This window comes from Athene noctua, chromosome 17 (genome assembly GCF_965140245.1).
Source record: "Athene noctua chromosome 17, bAthNoc1.hap1.1, whole genome shotgun sequence".
In the NCBI taxonomy this organism is placed as follows: Eukaryota; Metazoa; Chordata; class Aves; order Strigiformes; family Strigidae; genus Athene; species Athene noctua.
The window spans coordinates 284,692-307,239 of NC_134053.1; the positions used below are offsets into that span (position 1 = coordinate 284,692).

General features: G+C 42.7%; 2 protein-coding genes across 6 annotated transcripts; one reads left to right on the top strand and one right to left on the bottom strand.

Moving 5' to 3' along the window:
* Positions 1 to 696: 696 nt before the first annotated feature.
* Positions 697 to 7,675, bottom strand: CCDC117 (coiled-coil domain containing 117). 2 transcript variants are annotated; one of them, XM_074921358.1, is made up of 5 exons: positions 7,266 to 7,675; positions 6,503 to 6,553; positions 5,897 to 6,130; positions 4,336 to 4,473; positions 697 to 3,768 (listed from the first exon to the last, which is right to left on the bottom strand). In XM_074921358.1, the coding sequence occupies exons 1-5, from the start codon at positions 7,574 to 7,576 to the stop codon at positions 3,516 to 3,518; spliced, it is 987 nt and encodes a 328-aa protein (XP_074777459.1). In that variant the 5' UTR covers positions 7,577 to 7,675; the 3' UTR covers positions 697 to 3,515. The 2 variants fall into 2 exon arrangements, with proteins under 2 accessions (XP_074777459.1, XP_074777460.1); XM_074921359.1 differs by lacking the exon at positions 4,336 to 4,473.
* On the top strand, positions 7,267 to 22,538 carry LOC141967501 (solute carrier family 2, facilitated glucose transporter member 11-like). 4 transcript variants are annotated; one of them, XM_074921355.1, is made up of 13 exons: positions 7,267 to 7,375; positions 8,466 to 8,561; positions 10,381 to 10,479; positions 12,060 to 12,220; positions 12,816 to 12,940; positions 13,201 to 13,330; positions 14,544 to 14,692; positions 17,348 to 17,535; positions 18,039 to 18,149; positions 18,253 to 18,354; positions 19,747 to 19,822; positions 20,243 to 20,370; positions 21,303 to 22,538. In XM_074921355.1, exons 2-13 carry the CDS (start codon positions 8,517 to 8,519, stop codon positions 21,549 to 21,551), a joined length of 1,563 nt encoding a protein of 520 aa, XP_074777456.1. In that variant the 5' UTR covers positions 7,267 to 7,375; positions 8,466 to 8,516; the 3' UTR covers positions 21,552 to 22,538. The 4 variants fall into 4 exon arrangements, with proteins under 4 accessions (XP_074777456.1, XP_074777455.1, XP_074777458.1 ...); XM_074921354.1 differs by lacking the exon at positions 7,267 to 7,375 and adding an exon at positions 7,990 to 8,262; XM_074921357.1 differs by lacking the exon at positions 7,267 to 7,375 and adding an exon at positions 7,990 to 8,262 and having other exon boundaries at positions 20,457 to 21,432.
* The last annotated feature ends 10 nt before the right edge of the window (positions 22,539 to 22,548 follow it).

The window sequence follows — 22,548 nt, forward strand, 5'->3', positions numbered from 1 at the left end:
CAGGGCTGCCTCAGTACCGAGATCCTCCTCCCATCTCCGCAGCCTCCCAGCCAGCCCCCAGAGCCTGACACAATCCTAAATGGGTTGGGCTTTGCACGGTTCTTTTCCTCTCTCCAGCTCTGCACTGGAAGAGTATTTAAATATTGCCTAAATCCACACTACAATTTAGGCGAGTCAGTGTTTGACTCAGCCTAAAAACCTCAGGGCGTTTTATTATTATTTGTGAATATAAATCTGAAGTGCAATTTTTCCCTCATTTTGAAAGCAGAGGTAATACTGGTCTAGCACACCCATCTTTATCCTTCAGCTGCTTGAAAAACTCTTGAACAGAAGATGGTAAACAAGAGCAATTCCAAACTCTTCTCAAATATTTCTTGATTTTACACAGAACTAAGCGAGCTAGGCATTCTTAATTTTAGTCTGAAGTAAAAGGAAAGATCTGAAAACACAAGCTACAGCAACACCTTCTGGTGCCCCTTTGCTCTGTTAGAGGCCTTTGGGTCATGACAGATGTACAGCAACGCTTCCTTTCTCCCAGATTCAGGTTTATTCTACCCTGCTGTTGTCCCTGCCCTATCCTGTTGAACACCCTGGAGGAAAGAAGTGACATGCCCTTGGGACTACATAGTTAAATTAAAAATCTTCCTAGGCCAGAAGAATATTCTACCCTCCAGCTAAAGGGCTGGACATAAGCTCTCAAGGTTTTCACTTTTATTAGGAATGAAACACAGCCATCTAAAAAATATTTTATAAAATTTATTGAAAACTGACATACAAAGGGTGATTTGGTCCCAAGAGAAGACAGACCAGAATCAGATCTTCCATATTTCAAAATAAAGTTTTTCCTAATACTGCATCACATGTGCCATCCCGCTGGTAAACAGCATTAATAGGGAGTCTTTCAAGGAAGCCAACAACAAACAAAACTGTTACAAATACAGAAGTTTGAAAACACCCAGTAGCTTTGTTCTCTCTTACCCTCTCCAAATGACTGCTATAGCAAGAATCCCGCACAGCCCTCCTAGATACTAGATTCCTGCTCTCCCCACTCCTCCCTCATCAATCCAAGCAATTCAACCCTGTTCTCTCCCATCACAAGGGCAGAAATTAATTATGAAAAAATTATAGTAAATATTTTCTACCAAAGCAAATTTCTTGGACGCAGTCTTTTCCCATCTTGTGGTCTTTGTCAACAGTCCACCACTATATTCTTGTTTCAGATGGCAGGATAACAGAGATCAGTAATGCCATATTAGCATCGAATGTAAGGGGAAAGTCAACCTTTGGTACAGACACAGCAGGAAAACCACGTGCTTAAAAGCCATCTACAAAAATTTCTTCCTCTGCAAATTTGATATGCAATTTGTCATTTTTAGGAGGAAAAAAAATCTGCATCTATTTAGGCTTCCCAGTTTTCTTCATGCTCTGCTGCAAATTTAGTGTTGCTGAGATGGTTTCAGCAATTATTTTTTTTTTTATCCTTTTTTTTTTCAGTTTATTTAGGATTCAGAGCTATCAGCTAAAACAGTTCCAACCTTGAACTTTCACTATAATCCTGCAAGCTTAAAGCCAGGTAATTATTTGGAGGCACCACATTTTCTACTCGCAGTGACTACAGCCTTCTCCAATCCACACTGCTTTACTTTATTCTCAAGCAATGTAGCATGTCAAAGGCTGCAGATTTTAAGCAGGCTCAAGAACTTAATAATACATGAGAAATTTTACACAGTACATACAAGAGATTTATAGCAGACCCTGAAATGAAATTAGACATGATAGCAAGATAAAGCTGCACACGTTCTCCAATTTAATAAAAGTTCCAGAATGGTAAAGTTATACACTGGTTTCCAGAGTAATACCTATTCAAATGTTGGAATGTTTTTAGGGAAGCTCTGAAATGTTTTAGCAAGAGGCAGCAAATTTCACACAACCTTCGACAAGAGCAGCAAGATAGACAGGATTTAACAAATAGGGCTATCTTTTGAACTAAGCTTCTGCTGTCAGCCAAAAGAAAAAGAAAGGATGACTGCAAAAAGAGAAGCTTGATTTTAAACTATTGACTATGGGTTACTCAACAGGGAAAAATATCATCACAAGGTTTATCAATTAGCTGTGCAAAGGAAGAGTAAATTTTTCTTAAGCAAACAGCTGCATTACTGTGTACTTGCTCCTTTATGTTAGCAAGATGTCAAAAACAGGCTGGGATGCTAAGAGTAGAACAGAACCTATTACGTAGAAAGGAATTTCTTACAAAAAGCCTCAATACAGCTATCTCTGAGAAAGCTCAAGACTCAAGAACAGAAGATTCTCTGCCTTAAGGGTTTTAAGCATAATGGAACTGCTGTGCACTGAGGAAAGGTACAAGCAGTAACTCACTGAGGATTCCTCTCTTTAACACACTAAGCAGGGGAGAAACTTCTTTTGGCATATGTCTGTATCAACTACGTGACGTTATGTTAATGGCACATGGTCTGGCTTAAATTTTAAGCCTAGATTTCCTCAGTAAGATGGCAAGCATCTTTACCTCACCACCAATGCCAGCAGTCCCAAAGTTTGGGACTTGTTTCAGGCGATAATCAGCATTTGACCCTCTTTACGCAAGAAAATCATCTCCCTGTTATCTGATTTACTTACCATGTTTTCAAAACTAAAAGGATGCGATTTATTTAATCAAAAATTACACTGTCTTCAACTGACTTTCCAACTCGATGCACACAAAGAATCACAGCACAATTTAAAATGTGAATCAACTGGCTGAGAACCACTTTCCTTCAGGCTTCATGTCCTTTGGGGAGAGGGGCATCAAACCCCACAAACACCATTTAGGAGCCAATGAACCAAAGGTGACCAAAGTTAGTAGGTATCTTGCAAGTCAGTAGCCGGTTTCACTTTCTACAAAGCAAGAGGCTTATGCTCAGCTATCACATTCCTTCCCTACCACGCTGCAGAAGGTGTAATTTCTACAGTTGAGTTTACATCAAGTACAAACCAGCCACAGATGAAATAGTGTGAAAAGCTGTACTTCCCTAGGGATTGCTTTTCTATCTGTGACTAGACCCAAAAGTATTTCTTCCTTTCCATACCTTTTTGTAATTCGAGTTAAACTGACTACACATAGTATGTGCACTGAAGTCTTAATGGCTCAGTAAGTGAAAGATGTGGCTTAAGCCACAGTTACATTCAGTATTTGTATTTTATACTTCACCAAGGACAATTAAGAGGCTATTTCACCATTAAGCAAGATGGAAAGCTACTTCCTTGTTCCAAAGGCTTCTGGATTACCCTCTCAGTAAGAACAAGAATATTTAACAGACCGGAGTACGGAAATCTTGAGGTTTTTTTCAGTTCCCTTAAGTTGTATCTGGCCAATCCACATTGTTATGATTGTTAGTAGGAAAAACAAAAACAAATAATAAAACTTCAGATTCACACATCAAACCAGAAAGAAAGAGGGAATCAAAAAACAGCAACAAAAAACATCAGAAGCTCACCACTTCCAGACTCAAATCTGGCATCTACAACTCCATTTCTTCTTCGGCACACCCAGAGATTCCCAGACTAGCGTAGGGGTCTGGAGACATGGCAGTCTGTTGTGATTCAAGGAATGTGTCAGTCTGTGGGTCAAAAGCAGCTCTTGATGTTGACTGCTTAGCCTGACACCCTTCCGTACTCTGCTGCTTGAAGTTCTTAACAGAAACAGACTTCAGTTTATCTGTGAGAAATTCAGGAAGAGGTTTCCAAAGCACCAGCTCCATAGAAGGACGGCTCCTAGAAGGGATGGAGTCCCAGTTAAATTTAAGTTCTCTGACCACAACTATTAAATGCAGAAGACCAGTGAGCATCTTCTGTGCTAGCCTGGAACTACATTCCAGAATTCACAGACTGGGGTTTTTTTTTTTGGTGGTGGTGGTTTGTTTTGGGTTTTTTTCCTCCCCTCTATTTCCTCTCCCTTAACTAGTTCCATTACTTCTAGTTCTAACCCTGTATTTTCTTCCTTTTCTTTTGCACCAAACTTGATGACCACTGTCGGTCACACTTTAGGACCTCCTTCTTTTGAAACTCACATACATAAAAATCAAGATATAATGGTTTATTCAACAAATCTCACTCTGTATAAATGAGAAGTACAAAACAGACAGCTTGATGACCACTACATTTACACTTCTCTTTTACACCAGGATAATTTTTCCTATTTTTGACCAAATAGATGGTCTGTTACACAACATTGGCTGGGTCATGCAGTAATTAAGGACATCTCCACAAATACGAGACTGGGTCTCTCTTTTCATTTGCATGTGTTAGCTACATAGCATCATGATTTCCTCCAGAACTTACATAGATTCTATTATTTTCTTTGTCAGGACTTCACCAAAATCCCTCTTCATCCCTTTTTTAAGGGTATCTGACAGGATAAGAGTGGGCAGATTGCTAACATTTCCATCAGCATGAACTTCCTCATCTTCATCAATTATCCTAGGAACGGAGGGGGAAGAGGGAGATAAACACTATTGAGCATAGTTAACAGGCACATCCACTGCAGACTACAGTCAATCCACGTGCAGGCATCTGACCGAGGCCGGGTACCAGAAGCAGCGGGGCCACGTTAACACGAGTCCCTGGGGCCAGCACACCCTAGGAATGACTGTTGCCACAGAAGCCGCTCGAGCAGCCGTGCCACTTCTGGTACCTGCGCTCCCTGTCACCCCGCACCGCCCAGCGGTGCGCAGCGAGACACACGCTGAGAGGAAGAGACAAGTTCACTTGCAGGGACACCATGATTGGGTCACAAGAGCGAGTCTCAGTTGTGCGGCAGCTTCGCCCGCTCAACTCCCTGCATCTTAACTTTGAGAATTGTTGAAAAGCTACTGAATACAGTTCTTAACCTTTAACGACACTGCACCAACTTCTCAGAGGTTAAAACGGCACAAAAAGTTGAAGTGTTTAGAAGAAACTGGAGGTCTCTCCTTTGTTTTTGTAAACCTCTTAAAGAAAATTTAGCAGGGTAGCTGAGAAGGGCGGGGAGCAATCCTCTGAGAGGTCCAAAGCAGACTTTGTAACACAGATATAGCTAGATAATAAAGATGTATCACTACTCTGATTTACCCATGAAAAAATAAAATAATCTAACAGTACCTTCCTTCCCTTCATGCATCATCTATGGAGTAATCATCTAAAAAATAATCTGGTTTTATAATTTATATAACTTTTGGCTTTTCTAATAACTGTCTGCAGTGGTCATTTTAGATATTTTGGAATACTATCTCAACTGCAATCGACTGATAAATACACGTGACATTCCCAGAAATCTTTCAAAGGCAAGAAGGCACAGCACATTTATTAAACGATGGCAACAGACTGCCCATAGCCACCCCGTTACCCCAGTATCAACCTGGTACTTAACAGTATCTGGTATTTAACATCAAGATGAACCTCAGTCTTACTGCATATGTGCAGAGAGCTTGCTCCGGTTCGTGCCATTCTCTGCACTGGCAAATTCACATCTATCTTGAGCATTTAGAAGTATCAATCACAGAACAAGCTGCAGTTGGTTGAAAAACACCGAGCTCATCTGACAGATACCGTCAGTTAAAATCTGAGCTCTGGATACTCACAAAGGAGCATAAAACCCCATTAGGGTATACTGATGCTGCATAACGATCGTGAAAAGTTGGTTATTTATTCAGCATCTCTTGCTCTAGCACCCTCAATTTCAGATCATCGTATCAGCCCTGAGACTCACAGGACCACAGGCAGCCTAAAAACAAATCACTTGAACAGAAGGTTCATCTCAGGCTTACAGCAGCGTTATCACGCTGCTAAGTGCTAGATTTACCCCTTAATGCCCACCAAAAAGGGAAAGCTCAGCAAAGCCAGTCTACTCGATCCCTGCATTTACCTGTCCTCAATTTCCTGAAGCTTCCTGCGAGCAACCTCGCATTGCTGTTCCCCCATTGTCTGATCCATTTCTTCACAGGGAATTTCTAACATGGCAGTTTCAGGACCGCTGCCACCATACTGACTTGCTACCTCCCCAGCTGCCTGCTGACCTGCACAGAGAATCCATTCTTCAGGGCTGGGGTTCAAAGGACAATTTTTGGCTCCTGTCAGTCTCTTCTTCCGCACAGGACAACTAGGAAACAAAATAAGTTTACAATTGTCAAGAGAGTAGTGTGCCACTCTACAGGAAAAAAACGTTATAAAGTCACGTGCATTTCAACAGATTTGACATACTATGGAAACATAACCTTCACAAAGAAAATAAATCCACACTGATCTTATTAAAATGTGGGTACCACGCAAGAATATCAGTGCTACACAATTAATGAGGTAGCTGAAATGGATTTGAGCTCATGTGCACTTCGGGGGAGGAGTTCCAAATGGAAACCATGATAGAAGTGCCCTCCCTGTGTATGTTGTAGGCGAGATGTGCTCGAATCTTTACAGAAAACAAAAAGAACATTAAGATTTTTCAGGCTATAAAATTAATTACAAATTAATTTACCCTTCTGCCTCTTCTTCTAGCTTATGCTTCTTTCCACAGCGAACAGAGACACTGCAGAAAAAACCAAAATGGTTATTTAGCGTCTTTCAGTGAAGTTGAGATTTTTCAGACAGTATTTTCCTCCCTTTTAAAATTTCACTTGCAGCTAAGAGCAACAGTTGTAGTATGTCACCAGCTGTGAAGGGCGTGGGAAGTTTGGACAATAATGACCAGTTTGTTCCAATGAAAGTCAAAGGCGGCTGTAATTACCCGGTTCTCCAAGCAGAATTCCACACCAATTTCTCCTCCTTTATGTTTTGCCTTTCTTCCACAAGAGGCAAGACCAATTTTTGCTAAAATTCAAGTGCTTTAAAAAGCAACACATGATCCAGCTTCAGAGCCTTAACACACTGTCTCACAGTGACATACTCTACATATGACCAAACACAACATCTTATGGAATAACTTAAAGTTTTTGTGCTCACATGTGAGAAAGGGCAAGTTCAAAAAAGAAAAAAAAAAAAGTTTAGAAAGGCAGATGCGCTTCAAAGCATGCCGAGATGTCGGTAAACTTATTCCCCTTCTTCCCCGTGAGGCTCTTCCGTCCCCCCAGCGAACTCCGGGCCGCAGGGCGAGCGCGGGGCAGTCCCGATGTGGAACGGGCGAGGCGCGGCGGAGAGGCCGAGCTCCCGCCGCCCGGGACAGACAAGGGACGCGGCCGCGCCGGGCAAGGCGCCGCCCGCCCCGCTCCGCTCCGCTCCCGTCCGCCCCGCTCCGCACTTACTGGCCGTGGTGGAGGCCTCTCGGCCGCGCTCCGCGCGTGGCGGGGCCCCCCGGGCGCTCGCCGAACCCCCCGGGCGCAGCCGGGGAGGCCGCGCCGAAGCCGCTCCGCAGGTACAGCCCGGCGGGGCCGCCGCCGTCGCTTCCGTTCCCCGCCGTCACCGTCAGGGGCGGCTGGAGGCGGCCGTGCCCGACGGCCCCGGGCTGCGGGTCCTCCCGCGCGGCTGCCGGCGGGCCGCGGCGGTCCGGGGCCGGGGGGAACTCGCCGGCAGGGCCCGCGGGGATGCCCGGGCAGGATCTGCCCAGCGCGGCCATTTCCTGCTGCCGGGGAGAAAGAGGACATCAACGCCGCCCGCGCCGCCGAGCGGGGCGGCCCGGGGCCGGCGCTGGCTCCCGCCGGGCGCGACGGCACGCCGCCGGCCCGAGGCCGCCCGCACGCCGCCGGCCCGCTCCCGCCGGAGCCCCGCGCTGCGCGGCTGAGGGCGGGAGGCGCCGCCGCGGCGCGGCAGCAGCCAGCCGCCCGCCCGCCCGCGCCGCGGAGCGCTCACCGCCGGGCCGGGCCCGAAGCTGCCGGCAGAGCCCGGGGCCCTTCCAGGCCTTCCGCCGCGCCGGGCGGGGGCGCGCGCGGGCGCTGTGGGTGCTGTAGTCCGGCGGAGGGAGCCGCGGGGCGCGGCGGGAGCTGTAGTCCCGGCCCGCGGGGCGCGGCGGGCGCGGCAGTGCGGCCCGCGCAGGGATCTGTAGTCCCGGGCGGCGGCGGGGCCGTGCGGGCATGGCGGGCCGCGGCAGGCCTGCGCCGGCGCGTGGGGCAGCGCCGGGACAGAGCCGCTTTTGTCCGCGGCTTGGCCTGGTTCCCGCGGCCGGCAGCCAGCGCCGTCGGGCCGGGGGGCGGCAGCCAAATCCTGGTCAGATGGGGAGCTCGGCCCTTCCCCCGGCCCCCGGGCGGCGGCAGGGGCCGGCGGCGGGCGGGCGCTGCGGCCGGAGCGATGTCACCGGAGCGGAAGGTAACGGCGCGGGCGGGCGGGGGGCGCTGCGCGCTGGCGGGGGGCGGCGGGGCCCTCGCGGCCCTCTGGGGCCTCACGGACGTTGGACGTTTCTGTCCTAAAAAAAAGGCAACCGTTGGGAAGAATCCCCGTGGCTGGAAATGGAAGAGCCTGTGTTTTAATACAAATTAACTTCATTTCTTTGGCGCCTTTTATTCCTGTAGTGTAGTTTACTAAATTTTTGCCAAGGAAAGCAAAGCCAGCCCGTACTCGGGATGGAGCACCGGCCCCTGCTCGGAGGCTCTGGCGCGCACGCCAAGGTAAGCGGAGCTGTCTCGGCCTCTGCGGGCCGTGTGGAGCCCGGCGGAGTTCGTAGCTTTAAGTGATGCACAGATGTGGAAGTTTCCAATTGTTTCCTGCTTACTTCAAAAAGACAGACGATCAGGCTTGTGAAGTTCTGTGTTTTCCTTAGACGCCCAGCCGTGTTCTAAAATGGTGACTGTAAACACACATTTTCTGATTCTTGTGTTTCACATTCAATATAAACTGAATCTGGTTTGTGGCATGGTTCTAAAATGAGGTGAAAGTGCTTATAAGCTGCCAGGAGTTAAGTAACTCACAGAACAGATAAGGCTGTTGTCCACACTCTAAGAAAACTGGGCCCAAACTCCACTGTAACACGTTACTGTAATGAGCTGACTGATTTGGGCAGGAGGAACAGAGCTGTCGTAACAAAACATAAATTATGTGATGTATGTTAATGATTCTGGGAGTTTTTGTTTCTCTTCTGTCTGTTCTAGATTCCAGGTTGTAGCCATTCGACACACAAAACACACTGACTGACAGTATTTGGTTAATAGAAAGGTCAGAGTGTGCAGCGTCTTTATTTACCACCTCTAGTTTTTTTCTACCATACTCACTGCAGCACTTATTTATTACTCTTCAGAGAAATTCGTTCAGAGAAACAGTTTATTCTCAGGAAACCATAAGAAAATATTAAATGCGTTTTACTGTAATAAGATCAATTTTGACTTCTGAATGGGGAAGCTTTGAGGAAGTATCTCCACAAAAGACACAGCTCTTTCAGGGTACAGTGGAGCATCTGGAATAACTCACCATTTCTGGGAACTGGACCAAGAATGAGAACGATGAACTAGTCTGCATACCTTACAATGAGAAATTTAGGGAGTACAAGGTTATAAAAAAAAAAAAATTATGTACAGTCTTCATCTGTGAAGGAAGATGGAATGCGATCACAGAAATGCCTTTAATATAGGAGACATTATTGGGTGCAGCTGAAGTTAGGCAAAAAAGATGCTATGTGATGAAACTAGGACTTGATTTTTACTGAGAGGGTTGTGAAACATTTGAACTGGCTGCTATTTTTAGTACTGTCATATTCAATAAACAGTAGAGCCGGGAAGCATCCCATCAGAAAGCCAGACACTGTATAAACCTCTAGAGATTTTCTCTGGCCCAGAGGCCTCATCCTGAGTGTAATGTTTTATGACCAGTTAGACTCTCTTGAGATTGAATGTATCATAATAGTGGTTTCTGTTGACCGTAAAACGTCTGAGTTGGAGTCTATTAATTTTAGTTCCTAAATACCGATTTAGGGACGTAACTGGTTAATCAGTATTGGAAAATTGAAAAATACATGCTAATAAAGTTTAGATTGAATACTGTTATTATTTCTCACATCTTAGATGAAATGTGAGCCAGAAACTGGGATTTGGTTAATTCTTACACTGAGCCACTGGACCTTTAAAATCAAACATAACCACTCATAACGTTCTTTCATAGAAAATAGACGCCGTGAGCAGCGTGGTTCACACAAAAAGCATTGACAGGTCAGTGAGTTGCTGTCGGCAGTGCTGTGGTTGTGTCGCCTGCGCTTAGTCTGGATGCTTGTCATTGTTGCATCTCTCACAGACCTTAGTGATTGTGGCCAAAGTCAGTGTGAAATGTTTCTCCTGCTGCAGGTGTTGGAGAGTTTATGTAGTTTTCTCAACAAATACTTTCAGTGTTCAAAGCTAAAATCATGATATATTTCACTGTGATTTTCTCCTAGATAATATATGCACGTGGGTTCAAGGCCCTCTCTCTCTCTTCAAGCCTGTTCTCTCTTCTGTTCTCTAGTTCCCCAGCTGGACCTTGTTTCTGGCTGTTTGTGCTGTTGGAATTGGAGGGACCTTCCAGTATGGGTATAATGTTTCCATTATCAATGCACCCACCCAGGTAAAATACTGTCTCTTGTTTGCAGGTTGTTTTGGGGTGGTGTAGGTATCCTGGCTGGCTGGCCGGCCGAGGGGCCAGAGGCACTTGTATTGCGATTGCAGTGGAACCAAAGCAGGATTGCTCTCCTGTGGTTGATTTTCAAAATGGTTTAATGTGGATTTGTTTGTGAGTACCTCCCATTAGAGGTATTCTATGTCAGATATGCAACATAAATACCTGGTAAAGTGGTTTAGAAGGATTAAATGAATGAATGGATAAGTAATCTCTTCCAGTTACACCTTTGACTACCATAGCCCAGAACATTAAGACCGGAACAGAACATTTTCAGTTGGAAGGGGCCTACAGCGATCATCTAGTCTGGCTGCCCCACCACGTCAGGGCTGGCCACAAGTCAGAGCAAATTATTAAGGGCATTGTCCAAATGCCTCTTATGAACGCAGACAGGCTGGGGGCATTGGCCACTTATCTAGGAAGCCTGTTGAGGGTTTGATCACCGTCTCTGTAAGGTGTCACCACTGTTTCTCCTAATGTCAGTTTTAAACCTCCCTGACGCAGCCTTGAACCATTCCCTTGCGTCCTCTTGCTGGGTAACGGGGAGAAAGGAGGGTTACAGTTGTCCATCACAAGGCAGCTTACTGAGGAAGACCTTAGAGAGTCAGAAAGTTGCATCTGTAGTGTCTGAGTGTCTTGTAGGTATCTTCACCTACTTGTTACTTTTTTTATCCATTGCCATGGCCTTGAGGATTCTGCATATTTTGTGGATGACTCGAGGATCTAAGCAGATGGTCTTGTGAAAGTGGTGGGTATAATTTTCTGCTGTCAGCTGATTTATTTTCTTGTGAAACTGTGAAGGCTGAATTTGCTACAACATTGTATGATTTTTACAACGTTTAAAATGAGCTGTTTGTGAAAGAACATGTAATATGCTAGAAGTAGAGGGAGAGTCCAGCAAGTTTGTTCTTCTGTTAAGTCTTTGTTTGCTGGCTGAGAATGGGAGCCTCTCATTACAGCTACATGTCAGTTCAAGGGTTTCGCAAGACAAATGTTAGGAAACAAAGCATCTGAAATGACAGTTTAAAAGTTTTGACGCATTTATACGGTAAGAAAGGCAGAGGAATATTAGAGTTGCAGAAAGCGATTTTACTATGGGTTGTTGGATGGCACTAAGTCAGGAAGATTTAAATCGAGCACCAGAATGAGTCTTCTGACAGTAAAATTTTTTTAGGTTATGTGAGACCTCTGTGCTCTGAGATGTTCCTAAAAAAACAGTAGGACCTACCCATCCACCTTGTCCCCCCCTTCATTTAGAAGGACCTCAGTGCTCTTCTGGAGCAGTGTGGGCAGGTTGTGTTTCCCCTCTAGTGGAACACAGCCTCTCCAGGGGTAGGATATGAAAGCAAAGCTGCTCGGCGGTCTGAGATGTATGGGGCGTAGGAAATGGTAATACAAAACCAAAACACCAGCTAAAATGGTATTGTGTTAGCTCCCAGTATTGGTTTTCAGGTTGAGGTGAAAGTTATTTATAGTGCTACGCTGTCGGGCCATGTGTAATGCTACACATTCATCATTTTCTACTGCAGCATATACACAGGTTCTTAAATGAAACCTGGACCAGTCGTTATCACAAGGAACTAAGTCCAGACTTGCTGACTTTTCTTTGGTCTGTCATTGCTTCTGTATTTTCACTTGGAGGCCTGTGTGGAGCCTTTATTGGAGGCAGCATGGCGATTCGGCTAGGCAGGTGAGTTATAGCAGCATGTTTTCTTTTCCTACTTTCTCACTGGAATATAAAGTAAATAAGGGGAAAAAGAGCAGAAGAAAATGTACCTTTGGTGAATATAGATGTTTTTCACTTCAAAGCAGAATTCTGGTAGAATTTTACAGTTTGTTCCAATGTGACTTTAAAAGATGAACCCTGAATTACAGCCTTCCAGTCTGTCCATTACATTTGTTGAAATCTAAGCAGGCATGTGCAGATGCTGTATGGTGGGAAACACAGGTCCCCCATACACGTTTGCAGCCTTCTTGCCAGTGAGGATGTGCTGCATAATCTGTAACAGTTCGTGCACATTCTGTGTAGATAAAGCATAAAGGAACGAAACCCCACTCCTGCCTTGTCAGGCACTTCTGTCGTATTTATGCGTTATCCTTATGTTTAGACCTTTTTAAAATATAAGGAATAGCTGTATCCAATATCTGGATTTCCAGTGAATAGCATGTTTCTTCAGCAGAAAGCATGTCTTTTTTCCATATTACCAGAAAGGAAAACTTAAAAAAACGTGTTACTGCAGATTTTCTTAATGATGTTGGTGTTTGTTTTTCCCCCTCCTCTTTAGGAAAGGAGCTCTTTTGATGAATAATATTGTAGCAATACTGGCCTCCATTTTAATGGGGATCAGTTTTCCTACAGGATTGTTTGAGTTACTGATTGTTGGAAGATTTTTGATTGGCATAAATTCAGGTGAATGATTTCCTATTCCTACTTTCAGTAAACTGTGGTGACTGATAAATTACTGTTACTGCTGATTCTTTAGGTGGTCTGATATGTGTTTGCTGCTTTGTAGATATGATGACAAAAATGTTCTGTAATCTAACTTGGAATCTGAAGGCAGCTAAATTAATAAGAAGTTAACTAAGTCTGATTTCCTACATGTTTTGGTTCAGTAACTCTTTTCAAAGCAAAATCTATTAATAGGAAAATGTTTTTCTACTTACTTGTAGGTATTGGGATCTGTGTGCAGCCTCTGTATATTGGTGAGGTAGCCCCAAAACATCTTAGAGGTGGCATGGCCATGGGGACTTCCATCTTTCTGACCGGAGGGATTCTGACAGGACAAATAATTGGTTTGAGGTTAGAAATGCATTTTTTTTTTCCTGCCTTACATTACTTGCATGTAAAGAATTCCAGTTCCCTTCCGCTCCCTGCAAAACTTTGAGGCCATTGTAGCATTAGTGAATCAGCTTCACACAGGTCTACCTGTAAGAAGAAAACCCTGCTTTTGTCACCTTATTCCTACACCTACGTCTGTGCTGTCTCCCCAGAGAAGTGCTTAGATGGGGCAGCCAGAACACCATCAGTAAAATGGGCACATTTATGCTGAGTTCCTATTTCCTGCCGGTTTCTTGCTGGAGACAGTGGACATTCGTAAGACAGGATTTGAGAGCAAAGGACTCATAAATTCTGTATTGTAGCACTACTGCTGGTTTTGTCCCTTGTGAGATCAGATGAAGTTGCTAGGGACTTTATCCAGTTGGATCTTAAAGAGGTCCAGGAACAGAGACTGCACAACCTCAGGATGAAAAGCTTCTCTCATTGAAGTCTGCTAGAAGCTTTCCACTGCCGTAAGAGCAACTGCTCGTACCCCAAGTAACAGCACATTATCTATTTTTCCCCTGTCCCTATACTAAAAGCACTTAGACTTCTCTTTTCTTTTTCCATGTTACTAGCTTCTGAATTAACTGATTTTGCTAGGTAATTCAGGTGTGAAGTGCTACAAAATAAAATATAAACTTCGGACTTCATAATTAGGGTCATTTAAAGTGCAATACACTATTGTGACAGGTTTGCACACAACATCTCATCGTGCGGGTTCTAACTGTACCAGTTTTAATGATTCCTTTCTATGTAATAGAATTACATAAATGCTGTTAGATCAGCTTTGAATGGGAGGTGGAATCATGACTTCCCGAGTTCTTTTCTAGCCTAAATTACCGAATGATTCTCAAAAGCAAATGCTGCTGCCAGCCTTAAGGTGAAGTCCATGTGCTTTTCCTTTCCTGCACTGGTAGAAAATGCAGCTTTGGCAAACCTGGCAATAGTGCTTGGGACCAACACAGCGATAAGCTGCAGTACCGTGGTGTTGCTTGTCTCTTCCTGAATGGAACCCGATTTCAGAGTGGCTGGAAAATACTTTCCCAGCCTCTTTCTGCTGATGTGCACAGGACGTGGGTAACTGTTCACAAGGGAACTTTCCTCAAAGGACAAACATCTTTCTCCCAAAAGTCTTCCGAATAGTTAACAATAGCTAATTACTACTTTTTTTTTTTTCCCACACCTTTCCCAGGGAATTCTTAGGTGGAGAAACCTACTGGCCTCTGTTGCTATCTAGCAGCTGTTTCCCAGCATTTGCCCAACTTTTATTCCTCCCGTGGTTTCCTGAAAGTCCCAGATATCTTCTTATTGACAGAGGAGATGAGCTGAGCTGTGCCAAAGGTAATTTACAGTATTTATACTTTGAGTCTTCAGGAGGGTACAGTGAGTATATCAGGTTCCAGATTCTCCTTTTATCTTTACCAGCACAGCACAGGTATATCACCTGGTGCTTTTCAGCCCTTGTTTTTCCTTCAGTGAGCTTATATGGCAAAAGGGATTGTGGAACTTGGGAGTCTGTAATGGATTGTGAACAAAACTGTCTTAGGTCATTTCAAATATACTCATGTTTTGTTACTCTTTCATAGTTTTTCTCTTGGATGAAGTAACATACCTGAACTATTTCACCTGTTCATTTCTCAGGTCATGTCACAGATTAAGTATAAGTTATATCAAATATTTTCTTTCATTCAGTGTTAACTGTTGTACTTTTCCTGTAAGAAATAATAAAAATAATGTATTAAAAAGGAGACAGCATAAGTAGCTGAAAACTTAGAGAACTTTTTATTGAAAGAGAAGTGATGTTAGAGATTCATTGCCTATTTGAGCAGAAAACTCATCTTCCATTTTCAAAATATATAGTTATCTTTTGAATATTATTTTTTCTCCCTGTTGTATCATGTGGGAGAACTATGACAGCTTAAACTTTTCACTTTATTTTATCTTTGAGATCTAGGATTGTTCTCCTGTTATTCAAAGCCTACTCAAGGAATAACTGTAATGTTATAGCTGTGCATAGCTGTGCCTAGATGAGCAAGTGAAGCCCACACACTACAAGAAGAACTTGAAAGATAAAATTTCAAATTAGTTGTGATTTCCTTTATCCTGAAACCACACAGTTCTCTTTATACTGCAAGAAGAACCCAAATATCACAAGTGTTTTTCTCACAATGGCATGCCAAAGGAAGACACAGAGGTAGCTCTTTGTATCCTCATACACCGTGGATAGTATTTTACTTCCCAGAGAGACCCAGTGGAATAATACTCCAAAGAGTAAAGTATTAGTCCGTATAAGTAAGCAGGTCTGATTAATTTGATTTGAAAGTCTGTTAAAAGTGAAAAGACCCTCTCTAAAATAATAACTAATTAGTGAAATTGAAAGGACAGAAAATAATGGGAACCTGGTGTACAAATCTGGCCAATAAAATAGTCATGTCTTTTTCAGAAACGTGCTACCTGGTGTGATAATTCTGATACAGTTCACAGTGACATAAAATGACACTTGTGATCCCTGGATCCTCCATCTAAAATGCTGAATAAATGAGAGAAATGAACAAAGGAAATTTACTTTGTTAACATTTGGTAGGGCTGTATTTAATTCAATTTTCATTGTATCCATAAATAAAGGAAAAACACTTCTTCATTTGCTTTTCTTCTATTACTTCTTTTGAAGTGCTGTTGATGAGCATATGAATCTTTACCTGTCTAGAAAAGGTATTTGTAGGTAGAACAGCGTATCTTAGAAAGATCTTCAACAGAGGAAGTTAAAGAGGCTTAATTCATGGAAGCATTTAGGTCAAGGTAAAATTTGTTAGGAGTTGTGAAAGAGATTGGGTTTACGGGAAGAGGTGAGATCTTGCAATATACTGGGTAATTAAAAAACAACCAAGCAAAAAAGTTATGTTTTTAGATAAAGCCATCTGCCTGTAGGCCTGTCTCCTTCCTTCCCCCCCTCTGCAAGTTTGTCAGCTGATGTAATAAAAATATCTCGCTCTCTCTGCTTGCCTTGGCCAAAGACTCTCGTAGGCCATCACAAGTGCAAAAGCACAGTAACTACAGATGACCTGTTAGGGTTAATTCTGTCTAATTTGGAAGCCATGGACAAGATGACCATAATGTCCCTTTTAGATGATGATCTAGTTTGGGCTTCATTAAATATGATTTTTTTTTTTTTTTTTTCTAATGTAAGTGAAACTTGCAATCTCTGTATCATATTCAAGTCTTTCTCCCTCAGATTTGTTTGGGTTTTTTAAACAACATAGTCATGGAATTTTTTTTTCCCAAGAATTGCGATTGCTCCTGGACTGACACTGAAGAGTGACTAGAGCTTCAAGCTGCCTCTGCTGGTGGTGATAACAGTAGCGTTGGAAAGCTTGCTTTCAGGATCATCAAAAGTTCTGTTGTGGCCCTCAACAAGAAAATTGTCACTTACGATAGATTTAATCGTGAAGATTTTAGAGGCACTGATGTTACATACTTTTCGGACCATTAGTAAAGATTTTAGTCTTGCATCCAAATCCCTTCTGATAATACTTGCCTTAGAATTACTTACCATCTTTACTCCAGCTCACTAAATGCGTTCCACTGGCAAAATTAAAGACAGGGACATAACAAAAGACTTCACACCTGCCTAGAATTTAAGCAAAAGACTTCAAACTGGTTAGTGTCCTTTAACAAAAAGACTATTTGGAAGTCTGTGGTTCAGATACAAACCACTTTGAAATACTCACCAAGAAAAAATATTTCCAAGTCAGATATTCATCTAAAAAAAAAAAAAGCAAAGTAATGCCACTGAAATCTCCAAATACACCATAGCAAAAAATGTTGGAAAACAAGCAAGCAAAAAACAAGTCAGAAAGCAAATTACTTAATTCCCAGCTTTCTAGAGCAGAAATTTTTAATATTCTACCAAAAGCCGTGTCATTATGGAAGGAGATTATTTTCCAGGAGTTGTGGTCAATGGGTAAACAAAAGAGAGTTTATTTTCTTCTTTTTTAGCTTTGAAGCGATTTCATGGTTCTTCAGAGTATGGAAAGGAGATGGAAGACATCCAGCGGGAGCGTTCTGCCTTAGATGGGGAGGAACCCAAGAAGCCCTGGCAGTTGTTCTCTGACCGTGGTGTGCGATGGCAGCTCATTACTGTGATTGTGATGACTATGGGCCAACAGCTCAGTGGGATAAACGCTGTAAGATTTCATGTGTACAAACAGCTGAAATAATTAATTAATTTCCATCTGTTTTTCAGCCTTTTATTAACACAAAAACTCCACACGACTCGGAGAAATGGGATAAGTGGGAAAGGATATCTTTGTATTACTTCTGTTTCTTTTTTTCAGTTTTTTGTTGTTTTTGTGTTTCTGGCATGTAAATTTATTTTTAAAATGACCTAATACTTACATTTACATTCTTCTGAAAAAGTAAATAACGGTGGATTAGCTTATCCTATTGTGTGTGGTTTAGGAATGTGAAGTGGTATTTTCAGTAAGTTGAATAATTATATTTGCTTTTATGATAGTGGTATATTTACCTAGACATGTATTTAATGGATTTTTCTTGCTGTTCATGTCAAATTAATAACTCCCAATACAAAGTACATTGAGCTGTGTGTTTAGTATGAACTTGACCTGGTTTCCAGCCGACGATTTAACTGCAAGGAATGCTCCGTTATTTTTCTTTTTTTCTGTTGCAGATTTACTTCTATGCGACTTACATTTTTGAACAAGCTGGGATCTCAGCTGAAAAAATCCCGTATGTGACACTTGGCACTGGAGCTTGTGAGTGCCTCACAGCCCTCACCTGTGTAAGTAAGAGTTTATTCTACCTCCTGGTATAGAGTAATGCTGCTTCTTGAAGAGCACGGGTAAATACAAGATCAGTATAGTGACATTATGTCTTGTCCACAGGGTTTACTGATAGACTACGTGGGACGAAGATACCTCATCATTGGGGGTTATCTCCTTATGACCCTTTGGAGCATTGTTTTAACCTTCTCTCTGACTTACCAGGTGTACAGAAGGACTCATTTGTATTACATGATATGACTATAGGGAGTGAAAATGTGTGACACTCAAAAGAAGCTGGAAGATAAGAACTGCATAAACAGCAGCATAAAAAATGACGGAAATTGGAAGATGTGATCAGTTCTGCAGCTGGATTTCCCTAAAATAAGAGAATGCCCTCAGCTAAGATTTGATCGTGTATTTGTCTTAAAGCTGCAGCTGCATTTAATTCTGACAGAACTTAAGTAATGACAAAACACCATTTATTCTAGCTTTTAAAGTAATTTTAGGATGAAATACTACATAGCAGTGATATTAAGCATCAGAGTCCACTTAAAGGCAAACAGTCAAACAAGAAGTACAGTAAAGATGCTGAAATTCGAAAGACGCTTAAATCCATTAAGTGTAAATTGACAAAAACTGTTGGAAACTCACTAGAAATACTGACAGTGCTGTAAATTTATCATGTGAAGACAACATCCTGCCTCGCTTTTTGATGTAGTACAGAGAGATGGATTGTAAATGGTTCTGTGTACCACATCAGCTCAAACGGGGCAGCCCCACGGACCTCAGATCTGTCTCTGGGTTTGCAGGCTGCACCACGCTAAGTATTTATCATCACCTCTGGGTAATCCGAGCAAGAGGATGTAGGTGTAGCTCCAGCAGCAAGCAGCTCGACTTAAGTCAGTGTCTGGGTGCCCACAGACCCTTCGTGGCGCAGGTGGGGTCCCAGGTCCCGCGGCAGGGCTGGAGGGCAGAGCTGGCGCTGGCTTGGCGGGAGCGTCTGGCCGGAGCAGAGCGAGCTGCTGGGCCGGGCGAGGAGTTGAGTGAGCCAGCTGTTAGGTGGAGGCCTAGGTTTAATTATTTTATTACAACTTCTGTAAATGTCTTGGTTTGCTTTTAAATAATGGGATTTCAAGCTTAGGCTTGGTCTTACTATGCACCTAGTTCCACATGGGTCTAGCAGTCCTGATGTTTCTTCGATGCACTACTGCAATTTATGCACACATAAATACTGTGATGAGAAGTCTGTTCATGCTGTGAAAGTCCTTAATGACAGCTAACTCATGGGCTCAGTGTAAAAACTCCAAAATCAGCTCAGGCAAACTAGTAAAACCACATAATTATGTTCAATATTGGTGTAGATTTTTAGCCTCGGAGGACTAATTATAAATCTTGACAGAAGTACTAGACCCCATTTAGTATAAATTATTAAATGAGAATATCTAATTTCTCTGAAGCAGTACTGTAAATAAATCAGCAGTAAACAAACAGCCGCAAATGACTATTGGTCTTAGTTGCAATAAAATAGCAAAAGGAGATGTAGCTGTTAAACCAGACTTGTAAAACTGGATTATCAAAATCTGAACCAAATCTCCTTGTTCTCTTCTGTTCCAGGATCTGTACTCGTGGGTGCCTTACGTGAGCATGGCATCTATATTTGCCTTCATCTTGAGCTTTGGGCTGGGACCAGGTAGTGCACAGCAGGGAGGTTGTGGGCGCCGTGATGTCCCTGGGTGGCCGCTGCGCTGCCTGAGGAGGCCCTGAGCCCGTCCATGGAACGGGGGCTCACCTGCCCCTTCCCCGGGGCCAGCGACGCGAGAGGGGGCTCGGTTCTGGCCTTGGGGCTGGTCCAGTGATACAAGAAGCAAGAAAAATCCCGTCCGGCCTTTAAAGGCGCCCTTGCTCCTGGGCAGCGCTGCTGAAATAGGGCTGCTTGGCAGAAGGACACTTACTAGTGGGCAGCAGATTCAAAACTGTGCCAGTGTTCGTTGGGGTTTTTTTATAGCATCAGATCAGCTAGTGGCCTATTCAAAAGCAACTCTTTTTTTTCTGGAAATAGTGCAAATGGACACTGAGCACAATAATCTACTCTGTTTCTGACCTTCCCCAGGTGGCATAACAAACACCCTGACAGCTGAGTTATTTGTACAGTCTTCACGGCCTGCTGCCTACATGATAGGAGGGACTATTAGTTGGATTAGTTTCTTCACAATTGGAATGCTCTTTCCCTTTATAGTGGTAAGTACATGTAACACTTTGCCGATTGCCTCACCTCCCATTTAATATTCTACTCGGGTTCCATCAGATCGTTTTTTCTTGCGCAGTAACACTTAAACATAGGAGGCACGCTACCCCTCAGCCCAGTGTAACAAGATTCAGTCCCTCTTAAAATACTTTCTAAACACCAACAAAAAATAATAAAACATGGTAAGTGAAAATTGTAAGGAATGCTTGGGGGTAACTTTCATGTTCAGATGAAAGAAAATGGAGAGGGTATCAAAACTAGAAAAACTTAGGTCAGCTATTGAGATTGAACTAGCAAATTTCTTAACAGTGCCTTGTGCTTTTATGTCAAAGTAAAGTAGTAGTAGTACCTGGGGGTAGTGGTTCACGCCCCTGAGCTCGCTGACCTTACCTACAGGGGTTCTGTGATCAGGAAATTATTAGAAAAAGCAGGGCTTTCATTTCTAGCTTCGTATTTTCAGTTTTAGCACTTTGAGAGCAAAACAGACAGTGACAGCCCTTTCTTGTTGAACTCCGCTTCTCAACAAGATAGTTGGGTTTTTTCAATGTATAGCATTGAAAAATATTAACAAACATTCAGAAAAAGATAAATCGTATCTTAAGATATGCAACAGTTAAGTAGCAAATGCTGACTTGCCATTACATTGTGAATTGTTTAGTGTGTTTAAAGGTTTGGGTGTTTTGTGGTTTTGGTGGGTTTTTTAGTAAAAGGCTCCCAAGTGTATAACATGGCACTTGATAGCCTTTTATCTAAAAGAAAAAAATTAGAAAAGAGTTACATGTAAAATAAGGATAGGTTGAATGTCTTTTTATTAAAAACATCTGAGCAGCAGTGTTAGGTGTGAATGGAGAGAAAAAGCTCTTTATCTTCCAAAACCCACTGTTATACCTGAAATATGTTGCAATCAAATAAACTTTGTTTTCAGAATGGACTGAAGCATTATTGTTTCCTGGTGTTCTTACTGGAGTGCTCCTTAGTTGCTGCCTTTGTCTTCCTTGTAATTCCTGAGACCAAAAACAAATCTTTTCTGGAAATCAAAAAGGAATTTCACAAGCTTAATTTTGGAAGAAACACCAAAAAAAATGAAACAGATCTTTCTGAAAGAAGACAACTGTATGATGAACTTAAAAACAAAAATCTGTGTAATTTCACAGCTGTAACAAAACTTCAATGAGAATGATGAGCAGCATCTCCTAAATCAGCAGTGTAATACCATGAGCAAGTAGCTTATTAAATCTTCCTGTGTATTTAGTGGAGGTTTCATTAAAGGCAAGTTAATCTTTCTGAAATGCTGTTAAAACATATATTGCTGAAATGCAGTTAACAACATATTATACCTAGAAGGTTTGATGTTTAGATACGCTTGATGTAGAGACGCAGAAATGCCAGGAGAGGGTGTTCAAGGAATTCCTCCCCCTGGCAGCTTTGTAATTCAGTAGCTCTTCTTCAGATATGAGTAATCAAGCAAATGTTAAAGCTTTACTGAATAAAATACTCTGGGGCGTTAAAAGCCAAACAAGAACCGGCCTACTGAGAAACCGATTTTATACTTTATGTTTTTATACGTATTGGGGTATTGAGTTGCCATTTTTCACTTAAATAACCTTTCAAAGGTTTAAGGATATTCCTCATCTACTCCTACCACTGTGACTGTACACAGACAGTACAGCACCTCTCTGAATTACTGTTATTTGTAGTAAACTTTATTATAAAGACTTGTTTCCCAAAAGGGTACTAATAAAGCAGTTTCTGGGGTTTGAGTTTTGTTTTTTTTTTTGTCCTAACCTGTCATCTTAACATTTCAAACTGTGCAACAGGGTAAAACTACTTCTCGTTCTGAAGGGCACTTCCCCGCAGACAGATCACAAAAAGCACCAAGCAGCAGAGAAGATGGACGATGGGAATGAAATACTTTTCACCTTTACAGGCTTTTCTAGCTGGTCTGACAGGTCCTTCAGGCTCTCTGCAGTCTCCTTGGGCATGGTCTACTGAAGGAGCTTTCTGCTTCGTCCCCAGCATTTTGGCCAGGACTCTCAACTGAAAATAAGTTCTTCATAGCTTAGTAGTCAAAAAGTAAGAAATATTAATTACACACGGTGCTTGTGTGCCCCTCTGGTAGTGGTTTCCGTACCCGCAGCTCCCAGAGCAGCTGTCCTGCCTCACTACGCCTC

Coding starts and splice junctions, on each gene's coding strand:
- CCDC117 (XM_074921358.1), bottom strand. CDS start 7,576: ATGGCCGCGCTGGGCAGATCCTGCCCGGGCATCCCCGCGGGCCCTGCC. Junction 6,554..7,265: donor AGAGGCCTCCACCACGGCCA/GTAAGTGCGGAG, acceptor TTTTTTCTGCAG/TGTCTCTGTTCGCTGTGGAA. Junction 6,131..6,502: donor CTAGAAGAAGAGGCAGAAGG/GTAAATTAATTT, acceptor TTTGTTTCCTAG/TTGTCCTGTGCGGAAGAAGA.
- LOC141967501 (XM_074921354.1), top strand. Junction 8,562..10,380: donor GCTCTGGCGCGCACGCCAAG/GTAAGCGGAGCT, acceptor TCTGTTCTCTAG/TTCCCCAGCTGGACCTTGTT. Junction 18,150..18,252: donor GCCTCACAGCCCTCACCTGT/GTAAGTAAGAGT, acceptor TCTTGTCCACAG/GGTTTACTGATAGACTACGT.